Below are 25,693 nucleotides of genomic sequence, written 5' to 3'. Positions count from 1 at the left end.
CTCCATGGCCCTGGCAGGAGGTTTGCTGCTCTTGGCAGGAAAAAGCTTTCTGGTTCAGAGACATCAGTCTGGCTGAATTCAACCTGGGGCGCGGGACGTGTGTGCGGGCATGGCCCCCAGAGAGCGGCCGTCGTCCTTCGTGCTCTTCCCTCCTTCCTCCCGCTGTCTCAAATGGATGTTCACTTGCCTGGGTTTGCTCTGTGTTTTAGCCGGGCTTTTCGGAGGCGCAGCGGGAAGCGCCCCAGCACGCTGGCTCCACGTGGCTCCCGCCGGGCCACCGTGGTTTTGGCGTATGCAAAAGCGAAATAAAAGCCCCGGTCTCCAGAGAGCTAGCCAGCCGAGAGCGGATGAACGTTCACATTAATGTGTAATTAATGTGCCATGCTGGCTTCAGTTCTTTTGGCAGCGCGGAGTTAATTACAACCGAACTGTAAAGCATTGCACATGGATTTTATTTGCTGCCATATTAGTGGCATCTGTTCTCCCGGCAAAATGTCTCAGCTGTTTGCTCTTGTTCAAGGAAACCAGAAGAACTCGTTGCATCGGTGGCCCGTGTTGAGTTACATGCTCGGGCTGGAAAAGCGAGCTAAAGGCCGTGATCGCGCCACCGCGTTGCCCTTTGGACCCTAATTGTTGGTTTGATGCAGCATGGTGCGGGGCACGGGGCTTCACCTGGAGGACGCGCCTGCTCTTGAGAACCAGCATCTCCCTTCCAGCCATCTCCCGGCACTGCCCCCTGATCCTTTACAGTCTTCTCCAGCAAGACCGATCAGGGATGGCCGGAGCCCGGTGCTGCAGGACCCTCGGCTCGCGCCAGGCTGCCCTCCCTGGGGCTGCCCACTGTGCTGGCCACTAAGCCACAGTCGACTAAGCCACATCGCTCGCCGCCGCAGCGTCTCCTGCCTTGGCTGCCTTCCTGGCCTGGCTTTGCTGCTCAGCGCGTTTCCCCAGGAAAAGGAACGCTGGTTTTGTTGAGCGAATTTTGCGGCAAATACAAGTTAAGCGGCTGGGAATCCGGTGGAGAAGCCGCTTCATTCAGGGCATGGAGCATAACGGGAAGGAGGAGCATCCGAAAGGGGGAGGTGGGAAGCACCAGCTGAAAGGTGTGACGTTGAGGTTCCTCGCCAGGGGCTTGTGTCACAAAAATTCGCGCCTGGCCCGTGCTGACCAAGGCGAGAGGCTGGGGTGCAAAGCAGGGAATTACAGGGGGTAAATATTTATTCGTGTGCATGAGGTGTCCCAGGCAAATCGGGGCACCGGAATGTGGTTTTACATGAGGTTCTCACACCCTTCAAACAGTCAGGTACAACGTAACTCGACTAATCGCTAACGCCCCCGCTACCAATTGTGGATCACGGTAAAACTTCGCAAAGCTCCTCTATTTCCGCAGTGTTCCTGCCGCTTGGCTATTGACCCGGGCGTCCCTGGAGTCAAGTCTTGCTCGAGTTACCGATCTGTGATGCCAGACGACGCTGGGAGGGTTTCAAAGACATGTCAGAAGGGCCGGGATGCTGGTGTTATGATTGTCCCCGCAATAAAGCTGTGCTTTATCCTTCACAAGATAAAGGATATCCTTCATAAGACAGCTCTAAGCTTCCCAGAAGTAAGAAGTCCTTCTTTCCAGGGCCGGGCTGTCCTTTAGCTTGTGTTATTTAAGCCTGAACAAAACCAAAGTCTCCAGTAAAATTCCACTACCTCATCGCATCACAGCGATATATAACTAATCCATATATTTTCTATATGTGTAAATAAAGTTAATACACTTTCAGACTTTATAGCCTTTATAGACTGATGGAAATTGATAGTTAGGGAAGAGATTTTTTCATCACGCTTTGCCAAGCCTCCACCAAGAGCCGCTGGGCTGCTTTTCCTCTCCGGCAGCATCCGTGTGCTGGGCTCCGGCTGTCCCCCGAGCATCCCCCGCTCGTGACACCCGCCCGGAGGGGCTGTCCCCGCGTGGGGCTGGCGGCAGCGGGAGGCCGGGGGCTGCGGGTAGAAATCGGGAGCGTGACTCAGCCAACTCGAGTAAACTCGGGGCTTTGCCTGGGCGCTGCGGCGTCTCGGCAGGCACCGCTTCCGCAGCCTGATTTGCTGGGAGGCAGCCAGCCGCCCTGCCATCTCCTCCTCTCTGCAGGCAGCTTGCAGGCGCCTCTGCCCGATTCTCCGCTCGTCGCCTGCGTCCCCAGCGACAAAATGACCCGCCGGAGGAGAAGGACACGGGGCTGAATCCCTACGACGGGCACGGAGCAGAGGAGCTGGTGATGCGGCTGGAGGATGCTGCGGGGAAGGTACGGGCAGCCTCGCCGGGGGTCGTGCTGGTGGAGGGGCAGGGGGTGGGCACGGGTCACCCCTGTCCCAACCTGCACAGCCGAGAGGTGACCTGAGCCCCGGGGCGAGGGTCCTTGTGCTGTAGCCCCCCCGCCACACGGTGCCTGCTGCCGGAGCGGCTCTGCCCTTGGCTCCGGAGCCCTTAAGGACGGATATTCTGGGTGTTTGATCAGCTCTTCACCCCGGGGTGCCCATGGAGGACCCGGTGTGAGAGCCCTTCCTGCATGGGCTGCATACCCCCACCAGCCTGCCTGCCCGGGGGGGCCAGGGACAAGAATCAAGGCTGTGTTTGACCTTATTTAGCCAGCTCTTTCTCAAGCAGTTAGATCCGCCGCGGGTTGCGCTGATGCAGACAGTCGGCCTGTCAAAAATCTGCCTCCTAAGGTCAGGTCGGTGGGGCTGCGTACGGCCCAGAGGGAGCCCGGCAAGGATGATCTTAAAGGTCTTTTCCAACCTAAACGATTCTATGAGACTGCCCAAAAGGCTTTTCCTCGCTGCTCCCTGCCTGCAGCAGCGCTGAGCCGGGCGGAAGGAGCCGTGAAGGTGATACAGTGGTAGCCATGATCTTGCTTGTCCCCCCTCCAAGGGCTCCCCACCCTTGGGTGCGATGCAGAGTTTGGCTTGCACAAAGGCAGCCAAAATCCTCCTTAAACGCAGCCCTGCTGACCCCACCGGCGCCTTACCTGGGTGCTGTGCTTCCTCCGTCACCTAATCACCGCTCCCCTGGGAGGACACCGGTGCCCCTGGGGCTCCTTTTCCACCCCTGCTCCGGCAGCAATCCCGGCTCAGCAGTTCAGGAGTTCAGCAACGGGGGCTGTAAGCGTTTGGGAGGGCTCGGGAGTTTTGCAGCCCCCACTCTGCAGCGTGCTGGGGTGCACCTCGCTTCTAGCGCTGGGATCTCCGGGGACCTTCACAGGGGGCACAAGACCCCCCCTGCAGGGGAGTGCCCCGTCTCCGCAGCCGGCGCGTTGGTTGCAGGGCTGTGCTTGGGAGACCTGGTTTCTGCTCTGCCTGCTGCCAGAAATATCCCGGGTGCCTGCGGCAGAAGCAAGCCAGGATTGCTGCGGGCTGGTGGACGGCCAGGCAGCGGAGCAGGTGGGCCAGCAGCTGTGCTGGTGCATGGTGGGGTCAATTTTTGGAGGCTGACAGGCTCCCTGGGGCACACTGGGGATGGTTCACCACCCGTGTGGCCCCTGTGTCAGGACCATGGTCTGGCAGGTTTCCCGTGGACCTCTCTCCACCCAGGGAATGATGGACAGGACAGCTTTTACATCCATGGGTATCCTTCTTCTTTTCTGCTGCGCTCAGGATGGAGATGTTCAGGACCTCCCAGCCTAGGAACAGGAGAGAGGAGGCCAAGCGGGGCAAGACGCAGCAGCCATGGCCGCGTGTGGCCGGCGTACCAAGGTGCTACCCTCCGAAGTGATCAAAGTGTGCCCCGAGAGAGGAGACGACCCCGCCACGCACCCCAAGAAGATGAGCGACTTCGAGGTGGTCCCCAACCTCCAGCAGAGCAGCAGCAGCGTCTCGAAGAGCAGGCGGAAGGCACATTTCCCCGCTGGCAGCAATGAAAAGGCAAGTTCAGGAGGTGCTGGAAGAGGGGGCGGTTGGCCACACATGACGGAAGAGCATTAACGTGTTATCCAGTGACTCATTGACAGGACCGTTGATAACAGATCACTTTAGGCTTAGGGATAGACAGAAAACCTCCAGACATCTGAGGTACCCGTCCAGCATTCCTATCTCCTCTCCTTGGAGTACACCTGGCTTTGTCTTTGCAGATAGTGATGGAGCTTTCTTCCTTCTCATCAAGAGAAGCACATAGATATGCTCCAAGCACTTGGGGGTTCTGGCCCCTGGCATAACTTCTGGCCTTTTGCAGAAACCCTGACCCATTGCTGCTTTTTCTGCTCCCTCAGGAAAATCTCATCTCGTGGATTCCTGAAAACATCCGTAAGAAAGAGTGCACCTACTTTGTTGAAAGCTCCCGGACATCAGATTCTGGGTAAGTCAGTCCGTTCCTCATTCCCCTCCCCTGCCAGGAAAGCAGAAGGGGTGTTTGGTGACAAAGCTACAGCACCAGAAAATCCCGCCTTTCTGTCAAGGGGGCTGGTGCCAATGGGATTCACAAATTCCTTTTGGACTCGTTCTTCACCCTGCTGCGTGTCACCGCGTGGCTGATAGCCCGTGTCCCAGGGAGGAACCTTTCCCATGCTTTTGCATGCAGTCATTTCCATCCAGGCCTTATCCAGAGCAACCGAATTTGCTAAATTTGGCTAAATTTCCCCCCAGGCGGTGCCTTTGTTTCTGCACAAGTTCTGAGCTGGAGGACAAGCTGGGTGGGCGATGCTGGTGCCTCTCTTAAGGAGAACGCCAACACCTCCTGCCTGGGCTGAGGCAGGAGGGCCAGCTGGGCCTTTGCCTCTTGGGTTTCGATTGTTTGGGGCAAAGTTGGTGGCGTGTGTTTCAGGAGGATTGTGTGCGAGTGCGGCTACCTCAGGGAACAGCACCTGGAGGATGCTGCCAAACCTCCCATCTTCCTGGGGAAGGAGTGGGACCCCAGCAGGCACATCCAGGAAATGCCGACAGATGCCTTCGGTGACATCCACTTCACGGGCCTGGGGCAGAAGACGGGGAAGGTGATCCGTTTTTCCCACCTGTGGTGCATGGGGAGCCAGTGTTCAGGTCGTGCTGTGGCAGATGAAATGGGAGTATTTCCCTCCCGAATGAGAGGAGGTTAGGAAAGCATGGAAATGCCCCAAAGGCAACACTGACCCAAGCAGAGAAGGGGAGGTGGGACAGGATCCCTCGTCTCTCCCAGCCCTGTACCTAGTCCCTTTCTGAAACCACAAACATGATCTTCATGCTGCGAGGCCCACGCTTCAAGGAGTGGCTGTTCCCTGTCCTCATCCTTAGGTTCGTCTCGGGAATGCTTGGTCCCAGGGAAGCGAATGGGAGGAGGCTCATGCCCAAAGACTTGGGGAGGACTCTGTTGCGAAATGGCGTGGGAAGACCCTGGGTCTTTGCTGGGACAGGAGAAATTGTGGCGGAGATGCCTTGTTACCCTGACCCTGTTGTTTTTACCCAATACTCCCTATTTTGCAGTATGTGCGCGTCTCCTCAGATACCCCTCCACGGGTCATCTACCACCTCATGACACAGCACTGGGGCCTCGATGCACCCAACCTGCTCATCTCAGTCACCGGAGGAGCCAAAAACTTCATCATGAAGCCAAGACTGAAGAACATCTTCCGGCAAGGGCTTGTCAAAGTGGCCCAGACCACTGGTAAGAGATGCAGAGGCTCTCCCTGCGATTGCAGCGGGAGAGGGGCTTATCATCTGGCCATGCCAGGTTCAGTCAGTTGGGCTGCTGTGGAGGTGCCAAGCTGGCCCAGGAGGCCTGTAGGTCCGTGTCTGGACTACCACCACCAGGGATGAACTGCTGTTGCTCAATTGCACCAAACAGTTTCGTAGGGAGCTGGACTGAGAGGTGCAACGCTGTGCTGAAAAAGGCACCTCCTGTGCTACCAGGGCTTGATGTAGTTCCCAGGGAAGACATCTTCTGGGTGATGGAGCATCTCCGAGGACCCGGAGTTCCTGTAGCCAGATAGGGGGATGCTAGGAGACTGCTGGGAGCAGAACCTCTCTCTTCACAAGCCCCTCTCTGACCGCCAGGGGCCTGGATCATCACAGGGGGGTCCCACGCTGGTGTGATGAAACAGGTGGGAGAAGCAGTGCGAGACTTCATCCTGAGCGGCAGCCACAAGGAGGGCGAGATTGTCACCATTGGCATAGCCACCTGGGGGACCGTGTACAACCGAGAGAGCCTCATCTGCCCCATGGTGAGCCAGGCAGAGTTGGAGATGCGTTTGCTTTGCCTACGCCTGGACTGCTGGGGAAGTCGTGCCAAGGACCGTGGTGGGAACGGGTCCTTCAAAACGTGTTTGTGGCTGGCAGCCCTGGTAAAACCCAGCTGCACCAGGAGTGATGGTCCCGGGCTGATGTCTGCTGAGAAGCCCCTCTACCCTACCCAGTGTCTTGCGTAGGTGTTGCGCTTCTCCTGGGAGGACCCTTGTGGGTGTGAGGGCAGGTGGAGCAGAGACAGAGGAGCATGGGGCAAGGCTGACGTGAGGACTGCAGGGGGCAAGGGACAGCTGTTTGGCCAGACTGTCCCCGCGTGCTAGCCTGTTCCTGTCCCACATGCTGGTTGCTCTGGGCATCTGGTGCTCCTCTCCAGCCCTGCCAGGCTTTTCCCAGAGTCTCTCCTCCTGCACCTTACAGGGTGGCTTTCCAGCTGAGTACGTATTGGATGAGGAGAACCAAGGCAGCCTGTCATGCCTGGACAGCAATCACTCCCACTTCATCCTGGTGGACGATGGCACCCACGGGAGGTACGGGGTGGAAATCACCCTGAGGACCAGACTGGAGAAGTTCATTTCAGAGCAGACCAAGGTGAAAGGAGGTAATGGCAACGCATAGCCAGGCCTGAGGCAGGGGAGGGCACAAAGTGGGATGGGACATCCCTTGGTAAGGGGTGCCCATCTGGCCTCTGGTGAGAGGGGAGGCTGTGTGGCTTCCCTGGAGGATCCAAGCAAGGTGTTTGAGAGGACTCTCATGATAAATGTGGAACCTGGTTCCTCAGTGACACAAGTCAAAGAACCTTTCTCTGCCAGCTGCTTGGCTTATGGGGTCACCAAAGGGGCCCCCAAACCCTGTGATGCTGAGCTGATCAGGGAGGGTCATTTGTCCCAAAGGGCCAGACCTCCAAGGGGGCTTCCAGGTGGTGTCTTCTTGCTGTGCAAATGATCTTCTATTCCAACACATGTACACACGTGCTCCAGCAGCATGACTGCCAGGAGATCATCTCCCATCTCTCCTGGAGCCTGGCATGTCAGGGGCAGTGCTCCCACTTTGCCTTTCACACCCCACCGCTCAGAGAGGACCGCATTCAGCTGCATGGGAGGGGACTGCCCCACAGGGAGGTGACCCTGGGCTCTGCTTCCCCGCAGGCGTCGCCATCAAGATCCCCATCGTGTGCGTGGTGCTGGAAGGAGGCCCCGGGACACTCGACGTAAGGAGCTGCTCCTGCTCGCTCCCAGCAGAGCTGAGAGGAGGTGGTGGTGGGAGGGAGCAGCTCCTTGCCCGGGGTGCTGCTCTTCGGTGTTGGTGCGAGCGTGGTGCCGCACTAGGTGAAATGCAGCCGGACTGGATGGCTGCGGAGCAGCAGGGAGGGCTGCGGAGCTGCCTGGGTCTCAGGCTCGGAGAGGGTCTGCTGGCCTCTGGGTGGGCTTAGGACCAGCCTCTCTGCTCTGTTGCAGACCATCTACAACGCCATCACCAACGGGACCCCCTGTGTGATTGTGGAAGGGTCTGGGCGTGTGGCCGATGTCATCGCGCAGGTGGCCAACCTGCCTGTGTCCAAGATAACCATTGCATTGATCCAGAAGAAGCTGAGTGTGTTCTTCCACGACACCTATGAGCTCTTCACTGAGAGCAAGCTGGTGGAGTGGACCAAGAAGGTGAGCCTTGTACAGGCAGACAGCTCCACTCGCAGAGCTTGTGGAGATCAAAGGGGTCCCCAGGGGTCCTTGCGTGAAGGCAAGGCTCCCAGCGTGAAGTTTAAAGCTCATCTTCCACCAACCATCCATCACCCCCAACCATGTTCTGCATTGTCCTGGTGGCACCCCAAGGGCTCAAGCTCTGCTCCTCCACTGCCCGCTCCCTTTGGGCAGAGAGGTACCATTTGGGACCAGCCCTACCTGGGCTGGGACACACAGTGCAGGGGGTCTGCAGGCAACCCAAGGGGAGAGAGCAATTGCCCCACGCAGGACAGGAGTCTGCAGGAAGCGGCAGGGAGGAGATGCTGCTGCTGATTCCTTGCCCATGGCTCTCCTTGTAGATCCAAGACATAGTGCGGAGCCGTCAGCTCCTGACCATTTTCAGAGAGGGCAAATATGGCCAGCAGGACGTGGATGTGGCCATCCTCCAGGCCTTGTTCAAAGGTGAGGGGTGCGGAGCTGCTTGGGAGGATGGGGCAAGGCGAATGGGGTGGGGGTCACAAGTCACCTCCTGCAGCTGCTTGACTTATGGGGTCACCAAAGGAGTCCCCAGACCTTGTGATGCTGAACTAACTGTGGAGAGATGTTTCTCCCAAAGGGTCAGACCTCCAGGGAGGCTTCCAGGTGGTATCTTCTTGTGCGTAACAGACCCTCTATTCTAACACATGCACTTTGCATGCAGCATCCCGAAACCAGGACCATTTTGGCCATGAGAACTGGGACCATCAGCTGAAGTTAGCTGTGGCCTGGAACAGGGTGGATATTGCTCGCAGTGAGATCTTCACGGACGACCATGAGTGGAAGGTAAGGGACTACCTGTGCTTCTTGTCCGGTCAGGCTTACAGCTTGTCAGGTCCCACTTGAGGGCTGCGGGTATTGAGGGCACTGTTCACCTTGGCTGGGCCTAGGCAGAGTTTTTGAGGACATTTCTCCTGGACCCTAAACTCCTACCACATTCCCAGGGGCTCTTAGTCTGTCCTGCCTTCCAAAAGCGCACTCAAACATCCAAAGCAGAGGTGAGCACACCCTGCAATTCGTTGCTTGTTAAGGTCCTATTTGGCTTATAGTTGTTTACAAAGGTGATCGATTGCTATTTTGTTCAAAACTGGTGTCTTTGAAAGACAATCCACCAACCTAGGGCCAAAAATACTCCTTGCCAGTTCTGCCTTGTGGTTGCTGCTCATGCCATCGTGTCAAATGGCAAGTTGTCCCTAAACTCATCTCACCCAGTCTGGTACTTCCCTGCTCAAACTTTACTGCGGAGTGAGGCAGAGGGCAGCACAAGCCAGCTCTGCCATCCCACGCCCGATCCAAGTGTCGAAAAGTCGAAGCTGAGCCGGGTTCTCTGTCCTTCCTGCTGGGGCTGTGGGACTTGAAAGGGATTTTTCCTATTTCGTTCGACAGTTTGGATTCCCCCAGCTGACATGCCTTTTGCGAGGCCAGGGAGGGGCTGGTGGGAACAAGGATGCCAAAGAGGAAATATTTGGTGGTGTGAAAATGCACAGCCTGAACAAGTTCTACACTTTTGTAGGGAAGGGAGGATGAGGCAGGCTCTCAGATTAGCTGATGCCGGGCAGGGCTGTTACAAGGCGCTGCAGCCCTGGACCGATGTGTCAGAAGGTCAGCAGGCACCTTCCTGCCGGGACAGACACGTAGCCCCTTGCCCACGGGCTTTGTTTTAATTTCTGAGCACACGTAAAGGTTGCCTTGGAAAGGAAAACCCCACAACGGCTGACCTGGGCGACCATCGGGAGCAGCCAGTCTCCCCATGGCTGAGATCCAGGTGGCAGCACCATGATCCTTCAGCTGAAGAGCTGCGCACAGAGAACAAGCCTGTGAGGTCCTGTTCATTTGTATGGTGCATCCTCGTGAGCTGGGGAAAGAGGGTCTACCCTCTACCCTACCCCATCCCTCCACCCAGCAGCCAAGGCAGCGGAGGGCTTCACTGCCAGAGGAGAGGGCATACTAACCCAGAAGTGTGTCCTGGGGGAATGTCCCACAAGTACCAGTACCTCCCAGCTGCTCTGTCACACCCAGAAACTCCTTGTGTGCTCAGGGATAAAATCTTTCCCCCATCTGAGTGAGGAGCATGGTGGCGCCCTGCTCCGAGGCCATGGAGCCCCTTACCTCTGCCTCTGGCCTCCCAGCCCACAGATCTCCACCCCGTGATGGCAGCTGCCCTGATCTCCAACAAGCCAGAGTTTGTGAAGCTGTTCCTGGAGCAGGGAGTGCGTCTCAAGGAGTTTGTCACCTGGGACACCCTGGTTTACCTCTACGACAACATGGCCCCATCCTGCCTCTTCCACAGCAAGCTGCAGAAGGTCCTTCTGGAGGAGAGAGAGCACACAGCTGGCTCTAAAATGCCAAGAATCCAACTGCATCATGTCTCCCAGGTGCTGCGGGAGCTGCTGGGCTGCTCCACGCAGCCTCTCTACCCCAAGCCCAAGCACACGGAGCGGCCCCGGCTCTCCATCCCCGTCCCACACATCAAGCTGAATGTACGCATCTCCAGGTTATGTGGTGGCAAGGTTGCATTAGGAAGGGGGATGCTGGCTCAGGGAACCATCCTGGAGGTTGCAGCTGGGCCTCTGTTCTCTTGCCTGCTCAAGAATCCCACTTAAACTCCCTTAAAGCCATGTCCGAGTCATCTGCCTCACATTCAAGGTGCAACTCCCACCCTCCTACACCCACAACACCACGTGGCTGCGTGACTCCAGTGGGCAGGACCCAGTGGGGTGGGTGCACTGGGCAGAATGGGCATGCGGGGCTGAGGGACATGGTTTAGTGGTGGTTTTGGCAGCGTGAGGTTGATGGTTGCACTCGATGATCTGAAAGGTCCCTTCCAACCTAGACAATTCTATGATTCTATGATCCTGGCCCTATAAAAAGTGGTGTTTCCAGGATGAGTCCAGTCTTGGTCACCCCAATATCTGCAGCAGAGGCCCTTCTGTGGGTGGTGGAAGCAGGCACCCAGGGTTCAGGGGTGGCTTTGTGCTGAGGGGCTGTCTGCCTCCTGCAGCCTCTTGGCAGGGGGGAACAGCTCTGACCATTGCACGCCTTGCAGGTTCAGGGGTCAAGTCTCCGGTCCCTCTACAAGCGCTCTGCCGGCCGAGTCATCTTCACCATGGACCCAGTCCGCGACCTGCTTATCTGGGCTGTGGTCCAGAACCGCAAGGAGCTGGCAGAAATCATCTGGGCCCAGGTATCACAGCCCAGAGCTGTCGGTCCCAGCTGAGAGGCTCAGATGGAGCCAAACCTCCCAGCCCCAAGAGGAAAGATTGCACCTGCTGGCATTTGGGACAGCAGGCGAGTTGGCGCATGGCGGCACCTGAGCCTGACCCCCAGCCAAAAGGGAGCCAGGTAGTGAGCCTGGATGAACCTGATGGTCATCCCCAGACACACACTACGATGCCAGATCCCTCCCTTCCCAGCCAAAACGAACGCTGCGGGCAGAGGTGACATGCTGGGCCAGAAGTCTGCTCTTCCTTGCAAAGGCTGAGAGAGGGCTCAGCACACCGCGGGCGGGACACAGGGGCACGGCAGCTGGGGTGGAGAAGGCTTCCACCCATAAACAGCATCCCCAGGCCAAGAGGCAGGGTGGCTGGCGGCACGGTGAGCGTGCCGTGCAGAGCCGTGGAGTCACACCGTCCCATCACCCATGGCTTCCCATGGGGAGCAGGGGTGTCCCCGGATTCCCCGTGGCGGTGTGTCACCCAGCGGGGAGCACAGCTCGGCCCCTGTCATGGCAAGCTGTCCATCCTGAGCAGCGGTCTCCTCGGGGCAGACTCCCTCCTTCCCTCTCTCCCATGGGAGCTGTGGAGGGCCTGGCAGGACTGCTGGGACTTGCAGGACAGGGCGCAGAGCCCCACGCTCTCTCTGGCCTCTTCTGCTCCAGAGCCAGGACTGCATGGTGGCCGCGCTGGCCTGCAGCAAAATCCTGAAGGAGCTCGCCAAGGAGGAGGAAGACACTGACACCACCGATGACATGCTGGCCCTGGCCGAGCAGTACGAGCAGAAGGCGATCGGTGAGCAGGAGTGGGACCAGCAACTCAGCACTGCTCTGACGCCCTGCGGGGCCGGGTGGCTTTGTCCTGGAGGTGTCTGGGGGTGCTGGGTGGCATGGATGGTACCAAACGGGGATCCCCTCCTCACAGTCGGGGTCGTGGTGCAGCGGGGGCTGTGCCTGGGTGGTGGTGGGAGCGCAGAGGGTGCCGCTGCGTGGTGCGATGTCCAGCTCCTGCTGCGAAGGGTGATCCTGCGGGCACCTTGCTGAGCACCCCAGAGCTCAGCCTGGAATGCCTGGTCCCTGCCTGGCCAGGTGTGTTCACAGACTGCTACCGCAAGGATGAAGAGAGAGCCCAGAAGCTCCTCACCCGTGTCTCTGAGGCCTGGGGGAAGACAACCTGTCTGCAGTTGGCATTGGAGGCCAAGAACATGAATTTTGTGTCCCATGGGGGTGTCCAGGTGGGCTCCCAGCAGTGGTGCTTGGAGGGGAAGAACCCAAATGTCCCGTGCCCCAGATCCAGGGTTCCTTGTTGGCAGTGGTGGGGCTCTGCCCTGCAGGCCCATTCTGATGGGGGGCGCTTCTGTAACCACTGCTCCTCTTCCTCCCTCCTCACAGGCCTTTCTAACCAAAGTCTGGTGGGGGAAGATGTGCGTGGACAATGGGCTTTGGCGGGTGATTGCCTGCATGCTCTTCTTCCCACTTCTCTACACCAGCCTCATCACCTTCAGGTACTTCTTGCAGCCGGGGCATGCGTACACCAAGGCTGGCTGGGAGAAGCTGCCGTGGCATTTTCCTGAGCATCTGAGCCCCACTTCCACCCCTGCTCCCCACAGGGAGAAGAGGCTGCAGCCCGCAGGCTGCCTGACGCGCCTCCGAGCCTTCTTCACGGCACCTGTTGTCATCTTCCTTATGAACATCCTCTCTTACTTCACCTTCCTCCTGCTCTTCGCCTACGTCCTAATGGTTGACTTCCAGCCGTCGCCATCCTGGCGGGAGTACCTCGTCTACTTCTGGCTCTTCTCTCTGGTGTGCGAGGAGACCCGCCAGGTACGGGGCAGGCAGAGCAGAGGCTGGGAGGAGGTGAGAGCAGGGAGAGACACCCCTCCAGGTGTTCCTGGAAGGTCCTGTGTAGCTCACATTCCTATGCTGCTTCTCATGTCACCATCCATTCAGAGAGGTCCCAGCACAAGGGACTGCCAGATCCCCCTGTCTCTGAGGCCGGAGAATGTCCTCGGCTGCATCTGGCCTGGCCCTGGGTTCTTGCAGAAAGACATGCTGTTTTGAGCCAAAACCATCAGGAGATGGAGGGACTGCCTCCTTCCTTGGGCATTTATTCCCAGAAGCATTCCCAGGCTTTGCTTGACACCTGCTTTTTTTCACCTTTTGCTTCAACATCTCAGTGCCTTTCTCCACCCAACTAAAGACCCCCATGCCTCAGGTACCTCTCCCCATGCTCCTGCCCTATAGAAAACCCTGTAGGCTCAGGTTAACTTGGGGTAAGCAAGAGGGTCCAGTAGTGGCCAGCAGGTTCGTGTGGTCCCTGCCCTCTACAAGGCACGTGAGTATCTTACAAGGCTTTCACTGAAACACCAACCCCTCTTCTCTTCCCAACAGCTCTTGTACGATCCAGATGGGTTTGGGGTTGTGAAAATGGCTTCCCTGTACTTCAAGGACTTCTGGAATAAGCTGGATGTCTGCGCCATCCTAGTCTTTATCACAGGGCTGGCTTGCAGGTGAGTTGCAGAGTCACTTGCCATGCGCACGCTCAAGCCACTGCTGTAGGCGACAAAATTAGTGTGAGAACCGTGCAGGTTTCTTAATTGCAATTTCTTCTTCCAAAGGCCAGTGAAAATTTTTGTGGCCACGTGATTGTTTCTGACCAATTTGCCTCTGCTTTCAGCTGCTTTTAGGAGAGATGTTTTTCACGCCGCGACTCTCAGCCAGCATTCGGGGCAGCTCACCGATATTGTAGAAATGTAATGCTGTGAGATCAGAAAAACCCCCACACCGGTGGCGCTGAGATGTTTCCTTTCCTCTCTTCTGTGCCCAGGCTGATCCCATCAACTTTATATCCCGGGCGCATCATACTGTCCCTGGCTTTTATCATTTTCTGCCTGCGACTGATGCACATTTTCACAGTCAGTAAAACGCTGGGGCCCAAGATCATCATTGTGAAGCGCATGGTGAGAGCTCCCCTCTGTCCTGCCGGGGTGATCAGCTGGAGCAGCTGGATGCCTGCATGGGGTGGATGTGCCACCCGTGTTATCCTAACCTGGAGTGGGGTTTGCTCCAGGACACAGTTTTGCTTCCCCTCTGTCTTTGCAGCTGAAGGATGTCTTCTTCTTCCTCTTCCTGCTAGCAGTGTGGGTGGTGTCCTTTGGGGTTGCCAAACAGGCCATCCTGATCCACAACGAGGAACGCGTGGAGTGGCTTTTCCGTGGGGTGGTCTACCACTCCTACCTGACCATCTTTGGCCAGATTCCCTCCTACATTGATGGTAAGGGACACCGGCCCGTGACAGCACGTGGCATGAGCAGGGTGGCTGTGACAAGGCTGAGGGGTACCAAGCTCCTGCCGCAGCCTGCCTAGCTCCTGCCTGTTGTCCCGTGGAATTCCTGCACAGGGCTCCTCTCCAAGCGCAACGTAAGGCTGGGAGGGAGCAATGGTGGGGCGTGGGATTGGAGCCCTGCTCCGGCACGCTGGGAGCGGTGCCACCAACGCAAACCCAGGGACTGCACCTGCCCAAGCGGTCAAGAGAGCACGCTAGCAAAGGCACAGGAGGAGGAGTCGATCCAGCTCAGTGCCACAGCTGCAAAGCTGGTGGCAGTGAGCAGAGCACCTGGGATAATCAGATGGAGGTCAAATCCCTGTCCGGTGCTACAGTCCCTTGACACTGGCTGCTTTCAGAGAGCACAATGTGGGACACCGTGAGGTTTGGCAGCAGCGGGGTCATTGCCGTGCTCTTTTGCAGGGGTCAACTTCAACATTGACCAGTGCAGCCCCAACGGGACCGACCCCTACAAGCCCAAGTGCCCAGAGACAAATGAGGACAGCAAGAAACCTATCTTCCCAGAGTGGCTGACGGTCATCTTACTGTGCCTGTACCTGCTCTTCACCAACATCCTCCTCCTCAACCTCCTCATCGCCATGTTCAAGTGAGTTTGACCTGGCCCCATGGTCCTGACAGTGAATGGAGCTGGCTTTGCTTGCAGGCTTGGCCATGGCCAGGGCACTGTACGCTGAGAAAGCGCAAGCAGGGTCCTGGGGCACATGCTGACCAGAGCACAGGGGTGCTTTGGGGGGGTTTTAGATATGGTGGAAGTAGTAGCAAGTAGTGGCCAGGGCTGATCAGGGAGCCGGGTAGGAGCTGGGGCACCATACAGACATGATGTGCTCCCTCATCCCCATGGCACTGCTGACGCCTGGGCTCTGCCCCAGCTACACCTTCCAGCAGGTCCAGGAGCACACGGACCAGATCTGGAAGTTCCAGCGGCACGATCTGATTGAGGAGTACCATGGCCGCCCGCCCGCACCTCCACCCTTCATCCTCCTCAACCACCTGCAGATCCTGGTCCGGCGATGCTTGCTCCGCAGGCCATCCACCCGCCACAAACAGCTCAGTGAGGACCAGCATCTTCCCTCCTGCCCATTTCCCCCTCCCCGGGACATGGCACCATGCACCAAGGCAGAGGATTGGTGTCTGGGCCACGGTACTGGGCTTTGAGATGCCCAGGGATCTGACAGCATTGCCGTCCCCTTCCTCTGGCAGAAGAGAAGCTGGAGAAGAACGAAGAAGCTGCCCTCCTCTCTTGGGAGATGTACCTGAAGGAGAACTACCTGCAGCACCAGCAGTGCCAGGAGAAGCAGAACACGGAGCAGAAGATTCGAGACATTGCAGAGAGGTACCAGCACGCCTGAGACAGGGACATCCTTCTGTCCTCCAGTGTCCTGGGCAGGGAAGAGTTGGGATTAGTGCAGGGCTGGCTGCTGAGGGGGTTCCTCTCTGCACTGTCAACTAGGGTTGACGTACTGGCAGAGCTGCTGGACTTGGACCGGGTGAAGAGGACGGGGCTGGTGGAGCAGAGACTGGTCTCTCTAGAAGACCAGGTGAGGCAAAAGCTGAGCAACTGCCTAAGAAAGGTGGGGTTTTCCAGGGGCTGAGTCAACTGAACCAGAGCACAAGAGAAAGCCCCTCTGAATCAATCCCCCTTCAAAGAGTTTGAGTTTCCTTGCCAAAGCAATAGCATCCAAGAGGAAAGGGCTTATGGGAAATGATCTGTTTGACTCTAAAGTGAAGAGGATGAAGGTGGGAAGTGGTGGGATGAAGCCCTGCCTCCGCTGGTCACCCCAAGCAGTTAGATCTGACCTTGCTCTTCTCCTTGGCCTGAGAGGACCCTCCAGACCTTCTGGAGATGGAGGACTCTCCACCCCCTCCCCGTAAAGCACGAGCAGTGGGGTGCCCGGGAGCAGGACCAGGCCCTGGCATCCCCTCTCTGAGATGGCTGCAGCATGGCTGCCGTTTTCCAATTCCATTTCCACCTGCTTTGAGAAAATGTCTCCCTGGAGGTGGTTTTCCAAGCCGAACATCAGGGCACAGCGAGGATGGCTGCCACCCTGGGGATGAACAGCCAGGAGCCCAGGGCAGCAGTGCCTCCTGCCAGGGCCGTATCCTGCCGTACTTGAGGAATGGAGCGCGGGGGGGAGGCGGGGGTCCAGGAGGGTCCTCTCCTCTCCTCTCCTCTCCTCTCCTCTCCTCTCCTCTCCTCTCCTCTCCTCTCCTCTCCTCTCCTCTCCTCTCCTCTCCTCTCCTCTCCTCTCCTCTCCTCTCCTCTCCTCTCCTCTCCTCTCCTCTCCTCTCCTCTCCTCTCCTCTCCTCTCCTCTCCTCTCCTCTCCTCTCCTCTCCTCTCCTCTCCTCTCCTCCTCTCCCACACAGGTCCATCAGACTGCCCAGGCCCTGAGGTGGATAATGCAGGCGCTGCAGGGCAATGGCTTTGGCTCGGGCGAGGACGTGCCACCTGTGGGTAAGCGGAGCCCGTCCCCACCCCAGCAGCACCAGGGAAACCCAGGGCGCCGTGCTGGCATGGGCAGCCCTTCGCACCCCTCTGTCAAGCAGCAAGGCAGAGCGTCCTTTGGCCCGGGGAGGTCTGGGGGCCCTGCAAGGCCTTCCAGCCCCACCTGCGGCCATTCCCACCCTCCACTCCAGAGCCCTCCCTGCAGCATGGCTGAAGCTTTCCACTGCAGCATCCCCGGGGGACAAGTCCTGTCCCTCTGGGGTCTGTCAGAAGGGATGCTGGGGGCCAGGTCCTCAGGGGACATCGTCATCCCCATGGAGAGACCCAGCCAGCACCCTCAGCAGAGCCCTGGTCTGCAGCACCGGGCTCAAGATCCCGCTTTGCGGGGCCTCGCTGTCCCTGTCTGCCTTGCAGGCTCCAGCAAAGCCTCGGAGATGAAGGAGGTTGACCTGGAGGGGAAAGCCGAGGAGAGCCGGCCCCCGTACCACGTGCTTGCCCGAAACCTCCTGTACCCAGGGTCTCACACCCTCCGCTTCCCTGTGCCGGATGAGAAGGTGCCCTGGGAGGTAGGAGCTGCGACCCTGGGCAGCAGGGCTGGGAGGCGGGGGCATGGGGCAGACCCACCAGTGGTGGGAAGAGGAACAGACCCATCCTTGCACCCATGTCACACTTGAGAGCTCCTGTTCTCCCCAGCCCTGGGACAAGTGGCTTCCTGGAGCAGCTGCTCCGAGGCCATCCCAGGGACAAGCAGAGGTGAATGGGCATCATTCCTGCTGGGATCTGCAGCGCTAGGGATGCCTGGGGGTGCTCGGTTGGGAGACAGAGGGTACAACCACCTGCCTCTGCATTTCCTGAATTGCGGCTGGCTCAGGGGCAGGGACAGGTCCTGGCACTGGCTTCCACTGGAGCAGGAATGAGAGGCACCAGCCCCCCAGCTCTGCCCCAGAGCAGAGCCCGGAACCCTACGTGCCTTGCAGGATGATGCCGTGAGCCGGGCAGAGGAAGGGACTGGGGCAGAAAAAGTCCCCAGGGGTCCCAGTCCCTGCCTGCCACGAGAGCAGGGACGCAAGGGTGACCTGACATGGCCACGTGCTCTGCAGGTGGACTTCCCGCTCTATGACCCTCCTGCCTACTCGGCCGACCACAAGGACATGGCTGTGCAGGACCCGTTCAGCCCGTGAGTGTCCCCCCCGCGGCTCCCCGTTCCCCTGCCCCTTCCCCTGGGCGGCACAGCCAGCCCTCCCTGCCGGGCTGCCTCCCGCCCCCAGCTCCTTGGAGTCTCTCCTGAAGATCAACTACAACACCATGGATGGGCTGATCGACCGGCAGAGCTTCCACGGCCTCTATGCCGTGCAGGATGGGCTGCCGCTGTGAGTGCATCCGCCATGGGGGCGGACGGGCTCTGTGGGAGCTGGGGCACCCGGCTGTAGGCAAAGCACGGGGGAGGTGGAGAATCCGGGGGAGCCTGGGTGCATCCATCCTCTTCCCGCTTCCCTAGGGCTAATGGTGGGGCAGGGATAATGGGATAATCCTCAGGGCTGTTCCCCCCCGGCAAAAAAACCCCTGCACCCCAGAAGAGGTGCAGTGCAGTGGTGGGAGATTTGGGGAAGTGGTACAGGGCTTTGATCGGCGTGACGGGGTGCACAGAGGGACCCTGGTGCCATCCCAGCCCGCTCGCTCTCTCCCCGCCAGGAACCCCATGGGCAGGACGGGGCTGCGAGGCCGTGGGAGGCTGCACTGCTTTGGGCCCAACCATGCCCTGCACCCCGTTGTGACCCGGTGAGCGCGAGGGGACAGAGAGGTGTCCTTGCTCCAGGACAGGGCTAGGGAAGCGGAATGGAAAAGTGGGCACGAAGCCATCTCAGAGACACTGGGACCTGGCAAAACCCACCGCTGCCCATTCAACCGCTGCTGGGCTGGTGTGGGGGGGGCTGAGTCCAGCTGCAGCGTAACAGGGGCCTCTCTCACAGCTGGAGGAGGAATTTGGATGGGTCCATCATAAGGAAGAGCCTGAAGAAGATGCTGGAAGTCCTAGTGGCCCAGTACCCGCTGTCAGATGTCTGGGCTCTGCCTGGGGTAAGAGCCGGTGGAAACAGCTGGCGCTGAAGGGTCTGGGGAGGTGGGGACCAGCTGATGGCTGGATGCCCTGCAGAAAAGGGAGAAACACAAGATGGGTGCCACAGCCTTGTCCAAGGAGGTACCTCTGCTCCTCCCGCAGAGCATTCGAGTGTGGGGCTGTGCTGCCAGGAGTGCTGGGGTGGTCCCATCACATACCCCCACCCACCCTGACCGCCGCTTCTCCCTCCTCCTCCTCCATGGCTTCAGTTCTCACACATCCTTCATGACATAAGCTGTTGGCATAGCCTCCTTCAACAGAGCTCCAGATGTTGAATCAGGCAAACTCAGACACGTGCTTGGGGCACAGCTGAGGCCTTCTGGGAGAAGAGGGAGGGCTTGCTCCCCCCACCAGAGCTTGTGGCGTGTTCTGCAGTGGTGGCAACCACCCGATGGCCAAGCTGGTGGCAGCGAGGGAGGCTGGGCTGATGGCAGGCCCCACGGCTGACATCTGCTTTGGCGCAGGGGTCACTGGAGCCGGGCGAGACACTGCCACTGAAGCTCAAGTGGATCCTGCGCCGGGAGTTCTGGCCCCAGTTCCAGAACTTGCTGAAACAAGGCACTGAGGTGGGGGACATGCGGGTGTCACAGCGGTACGGGGGTGTGGGGGCATCACCCCAGTACAGGGGCATGTAGGCGTCACAGCAGTACAGCTACACGGGGGCATCGCCACAGTACCTGTGGACATCACGGCGGCATAGGGGCAGGTGGGTGTCCCCAGTGCACAGGGGCAGGCTGCACCACTGCCCCCACTGGGGAGGAATGGCTGGGGGAGGTGGAGACATGGCCTCGCACCGCACAGGGGTCTGTGGGGCAGCCCGGGGACCCCGGGGGTGGGCTGCACACACCGGCGTCTGTGCCTGCTGCGATTGCTCTCCAGGCAGCAGTGGGAACAGGGTGCTGGTCTCCAGGGGGGCAGAGGAGCTGTGGGGTGATGTCCTACCACCCCCAGGGCCTCTCGGTGCCCACAAGGAGGTGGTGAGGGCTCTGCCGATGTGGCATTTCTTCACTCTGCACAGGTACACAAGGGGTACCTCGATGACCCCCGCAACACGGATAATGCCTGGGTCGAGACGGTGGCCGTCAGTGTCCACTTCGACAACCAGAACGATGTGGAGATGAAGCGGCTGAATTCGGTATGGGCCCCTCGCCTCCACAGCTCCCTGACCCAGCTCTCAGCGGGCGTGGGGCAGGGGAGCCAGTTCTCCAGACCCAGATCTCATCCTCATCAAGAAGTGGGCTCCTCCAGCTTCATGCACTGGAGGAAGAACATGGGGTGGCATGCAATGGGGGCTCCAGAAAGAAAGGGCAGGAGGCTGGGGACTGGAGGTGCTGTTGAGCATGGCTGGCACGTCCCCGCGCCAGCAGCATGTACGTGATGTCTCTGGTCCCCTTCCAGTTCCTCCAAGGCTGCGACCCGGAGCTGTGCGTCCGCTGGCAGGTGCTGGACAAGAGGATCCCCCTGCACGCCAACCACAAGGAGCTCCTGCACAAGGTCTCAACTCTCCTCGGCGCCTATTACTGAGTCCTCAAGCACAGGCCAAGGGCTCCTGCTGCCCCAGACCAGGTTCGGGTTGGGACCTGCAGCTCTACCACAGCTCACCTGTGAGACCATGGGGAGCTACTGGAGACTAGGTACTGTGGTTGCCTCTGTGAATGTACATTGCAGGTCTCTGGGAGGAAAACTGTCCCCTCTCCAGCAGCCGGGGGGGCAGGGGCTGCCTGGGCAGTGCCTATGTGGCATCCTGGTCACCTGAGCCACCAAGCTCAGCCCCAGCTTCTCCCTCGGTGCTTCCACATCAGCCACAGCACTTGAAATTGGGGCAAGCAGAGCCCCAGGGCTGCTCCTGCAAGTTGTTCCTTCTCTCAGCTCCCACCTGCTCTTTGCTTTGGTGTGGGCACTGGGGACTTGTCAACCCCAGCTACCCCTCCACCCAGTGCATCCACTGGGCACCTCTGCTTCCCTGCTCCCACTGCCACAGCTCCCAGAGGATTGCTCTGGAGAAGGCTTGGGCTCTTTTGCACCTAAAGCTCCTGACCGCCCTGCAAGTCGCTCCTGTGGCAGCTGTTCCCATATCTCTGGTTGCCTCCAAGCCAACAACATGGTCCTGAGCTGTGATCCAGCACTTTGGAAGGTGTGAGCAGCTCTTGGCTTGTGTACCTATGGTTTCATAGCTCCGCACTGGTCCACGCCCCACGTCCCATACTGATATGTGATCCTGCGTGTGTATGCTGAGCACCGTCTTGTAGCCGAACCCCTTCCCGCTGTCTGAGCCAAGTCACCGGCTAAGTGTCACCTGCCTGTCCCATCCCCTTGTGCACATGGACGGAAAGGGGCAGCTTGCTGGGACCCAGGTGATCCATGCTCTGTGGTCCCTTGGGCAGGTAGGGACAGGAAAGAGGACATCAGCATGGCCATCCCAGACATTTCTACTCTTAAGGGGTCCTTCACTCCCCTTTTCTGTTGCCTGCCATGGGGAGAACAATGGAGACATTTCCATTATGCCTGGGACTGCTCAGGGAGGGATGTCGGTTCCCTCACCCTCTCCCGATGGATCCGACACTGGCCAGCCAGGGCTGTTCTTCCCACACCCGTGGCCATCACAGCACAACTGCAGTTTCACCAGTGATGCACTGGGGGCTTGGTGACGGGGCCGGGGGGTGGGGGGGTGGGGGTGTTCCCACTGGCAATTTAGTCAACCCAGCTCAATAAACTACGTATTCAATAACCAAAAGCTGGTGGTCTGTCGCGGCTGTTTCACCAGGGGCCGTTCCTGGAGGCCATGCTTGGCGCGCACTTCCAGGATGAGCCCTGTTTGAGCGTTCCCACCCCCAAACTCACTTTGCTTGCAGACTCACCCCCCCCCCCACCCCCCCCCCCACCCAGTGCTGCCTGCAGAGATGATTTGACGCGTTCGGAGTCGGTGTCAGGAGCTGCTGGAAAGCAAGGCGGTGGCACGGTACCTCCTCCCACCGCTCTTGGCCTGCGGGGCGGCTGCTCGTGGTCTCCCATCGCTGCCGGGAGCCGGGGGGGGGGGGCACGGCTTGAGGGGGGTGGTGGGGGGGGTGGGGGAAGGGGTTGATCCTGCCTTACGCCAGCTTCTAGACCCGCAGCCCCGCACCGGCGAGCAGCAACCGCCGCCCGAGAAGATTTGCTGAAACCCGATTAGCATCCCGCAACCACGGCACAAAAGGGGCTCGCCCGCAGCCCCCGCGGCTCTGCTGCCCGGCTCTCCCCGGCCGCCTCCTTGTCCGGACAAACCCCCCCCCGCCACCACCGCCCCGGCGCTGCCACAGCCCCGGTCCCGCCCCGGCCGCCCCCGCCCCCGCCCCGCCCCGCCCGGTGCCTCCGAGGCGGATCCCGCCCGTCCCGGCTTCCCGGCGGCAGCAACAGGTGGGGACGGCGCCGGGGCCGCGGCGGAGCCCTATCGCGGCCGAGCCGCCGCCGAACCGCAGCGCAGCCGGTAAGGGACCCCCCTGGGACGGCGTGGCGGTTGGTGGTGGTGGTGGGGGGGGGCGGTTCTGCGGCCGGAGCCCCCGCTTCCCCAAGCCCCTCGCCCGGGAAGGTCCGGCTCCCCGGCTCCCGGGCAGGGTGTGAGGGCGGGTCGGGGGTGGGCATCACTCCCCGCCCCCGGGGCTGCGGCCCCTCGGAGCCCTTCCAGGGGCGGGAGCAGGCTCGGGCAAGCGGTGGGAACCAGCACCGCAAAGTACATCCTTCCTCCCCCCGGAGAGACTGGGCTGGCAGACCCCGGGCAGCATTTGGAGGGCGAAAGGGATTCCCCGGCAGCATGACTTCATCTCTCCTGGAAGAGTCCCACACCCCTGGGCAGGTCCATTGGCAGCATCCCTCAGGTAGGAGCATCCCCTGGGTGGTACTCCGAGGATGCTCCTGCCTGAGAGATGCTGGTACTTAAAGGATGGTATTAGCAGGGGGATGCCATTATCAGAAGGATGCTGATACCAGAGGGATAACGACTCGATGCCCAGCTGGTCTCCTAATGAGATCACCGTGGACAATTTCGCTGCCAGGGTCCCAACCCCCAACTTTTCCCTCCATGGGGATCTCTTCCCCCCCGCCTGACCAGGGCAGCAGGAGAGGAGTGAGTAGTACCATGGGGCAGAGGAAAGAAGGTCCACCTGTTTCACCTCCTGCCTCATCCCCAGCAGGGCTGGGGTGGCCCTTGGAGTTCCCAGATCACCCCCTCTACTGTGATAGTCGGTGGCTCCTCTCTTAAGCTCCAGCTCCTGGAGTCAGGCTATTAAACCATACTCTTTGCTTACTTTAAAAAAAGAAGTCACCTCCAAACCCCTGCTTTGGCAAAACCCTTGGAAACGTGACTTGTACCAGCTCGTGGACCAGATGGGGAAAGCAAAAGAACCCCACATCTTGTTATTTAAAAACCCGGTGGTGATTAAGCCAGTCTGATGATCCGGGGAGTCTGAATCATCTTTTTTTTTTTTTTTTTTTTCCACGCTTAAGGTTGGTGAGATAGGAATTTGCTGCTGCTGTTTTCCAGCAGCAAATCACTGCATCCCTCGTGGAAATTGGCAGCAGGCTGGGGCAGAGGCTCCCGGGCCGCGCGTGTCTTGGCACCCCCATCCTGCCTGGGTGGGCTGTGCCGAGACTGGGACGGTGGGCGGAGGATGGGATTTTAATCTCTGCAGCTCTATGTCCAGGTATAATTTATCTTAAGCCAAATTAAGATGCCCTGGAAAAGATGGTAACCAGTATCATTCCATCCTTTTTGCTGGGCTCCTGAGCCCAGCCTCTCACCGCTTTGCCAGGGCACGTTACATGTGAGCGGCGTTCCGGGAAATAATGCCGTGTCATATCCCCTCCACCCACCGCCTTCCTCCAGCAATGGGAGAGGCATCGCAGGAGCGCAGAGGAGCCACCCTGCTGCCCAGGAGCTGCTGCGGCCACCGGGGAATCGCCAGCAGCCATGCTGAGCTGGCTGGGTGGAAGATGAGCCTCACGACCACGCCGGCAGCCAGCGTCGCCCAGGCTTTCTTCTGCCTCTTGCTGTGCGTCCCCTGGGGCAGCTCCTGCCCCCCGAGCTGCCAGTGCACGGAGCGGGCAGGGGCGAAGGCCGTCCTCTGCAGCTCCCGGCACTTGGAGGAGATCCCCAAGGACATCCCCAAAGACGCGGTGTTCCTCAAGCTGGACACTAACAGCATCACCAGGATCCCCAGCAATGCTTTCAGGCACCTCTCCCACCTGGAGGAACTCGATCTCTCCAGGAATGCCATTGAGAAGATCGACAGGGCGGCTTTCAAAGGAGTGGCTGCCGGGCTGCGTACCCTCGACCTCTCCAGCAACCGCATCCGCAGCATCCCCAAGGAGGCCTTGCTGGCGCTCAATGCCAAGCTCCGGCTGGCCAACAACCCCTGGCACTGCGAGTGCGCCTTGCAGGAGGTGCTGTGGGAGGCGCGGCTGGACCCTGACTCCGTCCAGGACATCACCTGCCACACAGCCCCACGCGAGGAGTACGTGGGCAAGCCGCTGCTGCAGGTCCTGGATGCCGGTGTCAACTTCTGCAGCGTGCGCCAGAGGACCACGGACGTGGCCATGTTCATCACCATGTTCGGCTGGTTCACCATGGTCATTGTCTACGTGATCTGCTACGTCCGGCACAACCGCGAGGACACCTGCAAGCACGTGGATTACCTGAAGTCACTGCCGAGCACCCAGGGCCACGCAGAGACCACCAGCACTGCCCTGTAGCGCAGGATTCCGGTGCCCTGTTCCCAGATGTTTTGCAGGGAGCCGGTGGCAACCTGATGGGCTTCAAAGCTTCTCTGTGGGATTTTCCAGTGCTTGCTCTGGTCCTGCAAATGAGTGCCACTGACTTGGTCCCTCCCCAGCGATGCTGGACTGGATGTGAGCAAACAACATGGGGGAGGGAGGCCGGGGACACCTCACGCAGCCCTGCCTATGGAGCCAAGGTTCCCGGGGAGGAACCCCCCCCACGCAGACCCCTTCTCCCCTGCCAGGGCTGGGTTTGCAGGGAAAGAAGCCCCAGCCACATGCTCACAGCCCACGTGGTTTGGAGAGAACGAGCCCCTGGGGAGGCAGATGAAGGTGGGGGCTCTGGTGGGGACGAGAGGTCCCTGGAGCTTGGGGTGCAGAGGGATGGGTCGCTCTGTGCAGCGGGGTCACCTCGTCCGGGCTCCACTGAGGGACATCGGCCCCAGCCCCTGCGCAGCATCTCGGTGGCCTGCGCCTGCCACCAGCAACCCAGGGGTGATCTCCCAAACTTTGGATTTCTCAATAAATCCCCGCACGTAGGAAAAAGCCCTCAGGGTTTGCACTGCTCTGGGAGCCAGCCGGGCATCCGGGGAGGGCGGCGGTGCTCGAGGGGGCTGCGCTTGTCCTAATTCAATCTCTCCCAAAGCAGACAAGCCTAAATTCAATGTACCAGCTTGACTCCCATTAGATTACACCTCCTCCATCCTGACCCCAGCCTGCCTCGAGCAGGGGCCAGCTGGCCAAATGGTGCCTCTGCGTCTTTGTCTGGTGTATCTCGCTTCACCTTGCCCTTCCTCGGGGCGTAATTAGAGATGCTGCTCATGGCTCCGCACGATGGAAGCAAATCGAGTTCTGCCGCCTTTCGCAAGCAAGAAATGGTCCTTCCCGGCAGAGCCAGTTGCAGCCGTGGCTGGGCTGGGGGAG

The 25,693-nt window shown here is 59.5% G+C and overlaps 2 protein-coding genes across 6 annotated transcripts; both read left to right on the top strand.

Annotated features, from left to right (window-relative positions):
• The first annotated feature begins 1,891 nt into the window (after positions 1–1,891).
• Positions 1,892–21,665, top strand: TRPM2 (transient receptor potential cation channel subfamily M member 2). Of its 4 annotated transcripts, XM_063338755.1 has the most exons (33): positions 1,956–2,288; positions 3,637–3,903; positions 4,248–4,333; positions 4,799–4,967; positions 5,434–5,614; positions 6,004–6,170; positions 6,610–6,790; positions 7,338–7,399; positions 7,647–7,847; positions 8,228–8,330; positions 8,569–8,690; positions 10,034–10,384; positions 10,951–11,088; positions 11,782–11,911; positions 12,205–12,350; positions 12,508–12,620; positions 12,726–12,939; positions 13,507–13,625; positions 13,943–14,075; positions 14,218–14,389; positions 14,864–15,047; positions 15,331–15,512; positions 15,662–15,794; positions 15,912–15,999; positions 16,827–16,914; positions 17,320–17,471; positions 18,006–18,082; positions 18,174–18,275; positions 18,598–18,684; positions 18,876–18,981; positions 19,486–19,587; positions 20,040–20,156; positions 20,420–21,665. In XM_063338755.1, exons 2-33 carry the CDS (start codon positions 3,709–3,711, stop codon positions 20,543–20,545), a joined length of 4,527 nt encoding a protein of 1,508 aa, XP_063194825.1. In that variant the 5' UTR covers positions 1,956–2,288; positions 3,637–3,708; the 3' UTR covers positions 20,546–21,665. The 4 variants fall into 4 exon arrangements, 3 of the variants coding, with proteins under 3 accessions (XP_063194824.1, XP_063194826.1, XP_063194825.1); XM_063338754.1 differs by having other exon boundaries at positions 1,953–2,288; positions 12,508–12,939; XM_063338756.1 differs by lacking the exon at positions 18,598–18,684 and having other exon boundaries at positions 1,955–2,288.
• A 680-nt stretch (positions 21,666–22,345) lies between these two features.
• Positions 22,346–25,296, top strand: LRRC3 (leucine rich repeat containing 3). 2 transcript variants are annotated; one of them, XM_063338822.1, is made up of 2 exons: positions 22,346–22,484; positions 23,880–25,296. In XM_063338822.1, exon 2 carries the CDS (start codon positions 23,882–23,884, stop codon positions 24,743–24,745), a length of 864 nt encoding a protein of 287 aa, XP_063194892.1. In that variant the 5' UTR covers positions 22,346–22,484; positions 23,880–23,881; the 3' UTR covers positions 24,746–25,296. The 2 variants fall into 2 exon arrangements, with proteins under 2 accessions (XP_063194892.1, XP_063194891.1); XM_063338821.1 differs by having other exon boundaries at positions 22,392–22,484; positions 23,806–25,296.
• The last annotated feature ends 397 nt before the right edge of the window (positions 25,297–25,693 follow it).

The sequence above is a fragment of the Chroicocephalus ridibundus genome, chromosome 6, assembly GCF_963924245.1.
Source record: "Chroicocephalus ridibundus chromosome 6, bChrRid1.1, whole genome shotgun sequence".
NCBI lineage: Eukaryota > Metazoa > Chordata > Aves > Charadriiformes > Laridae > Chroicocephalus > Chroicocephalus ridibundus.
The sequence above is the reverse complement of the archived record's forward strand: the minus strand, read 5'-3'. Positions and strand labels throughout refer to the sequence as shown.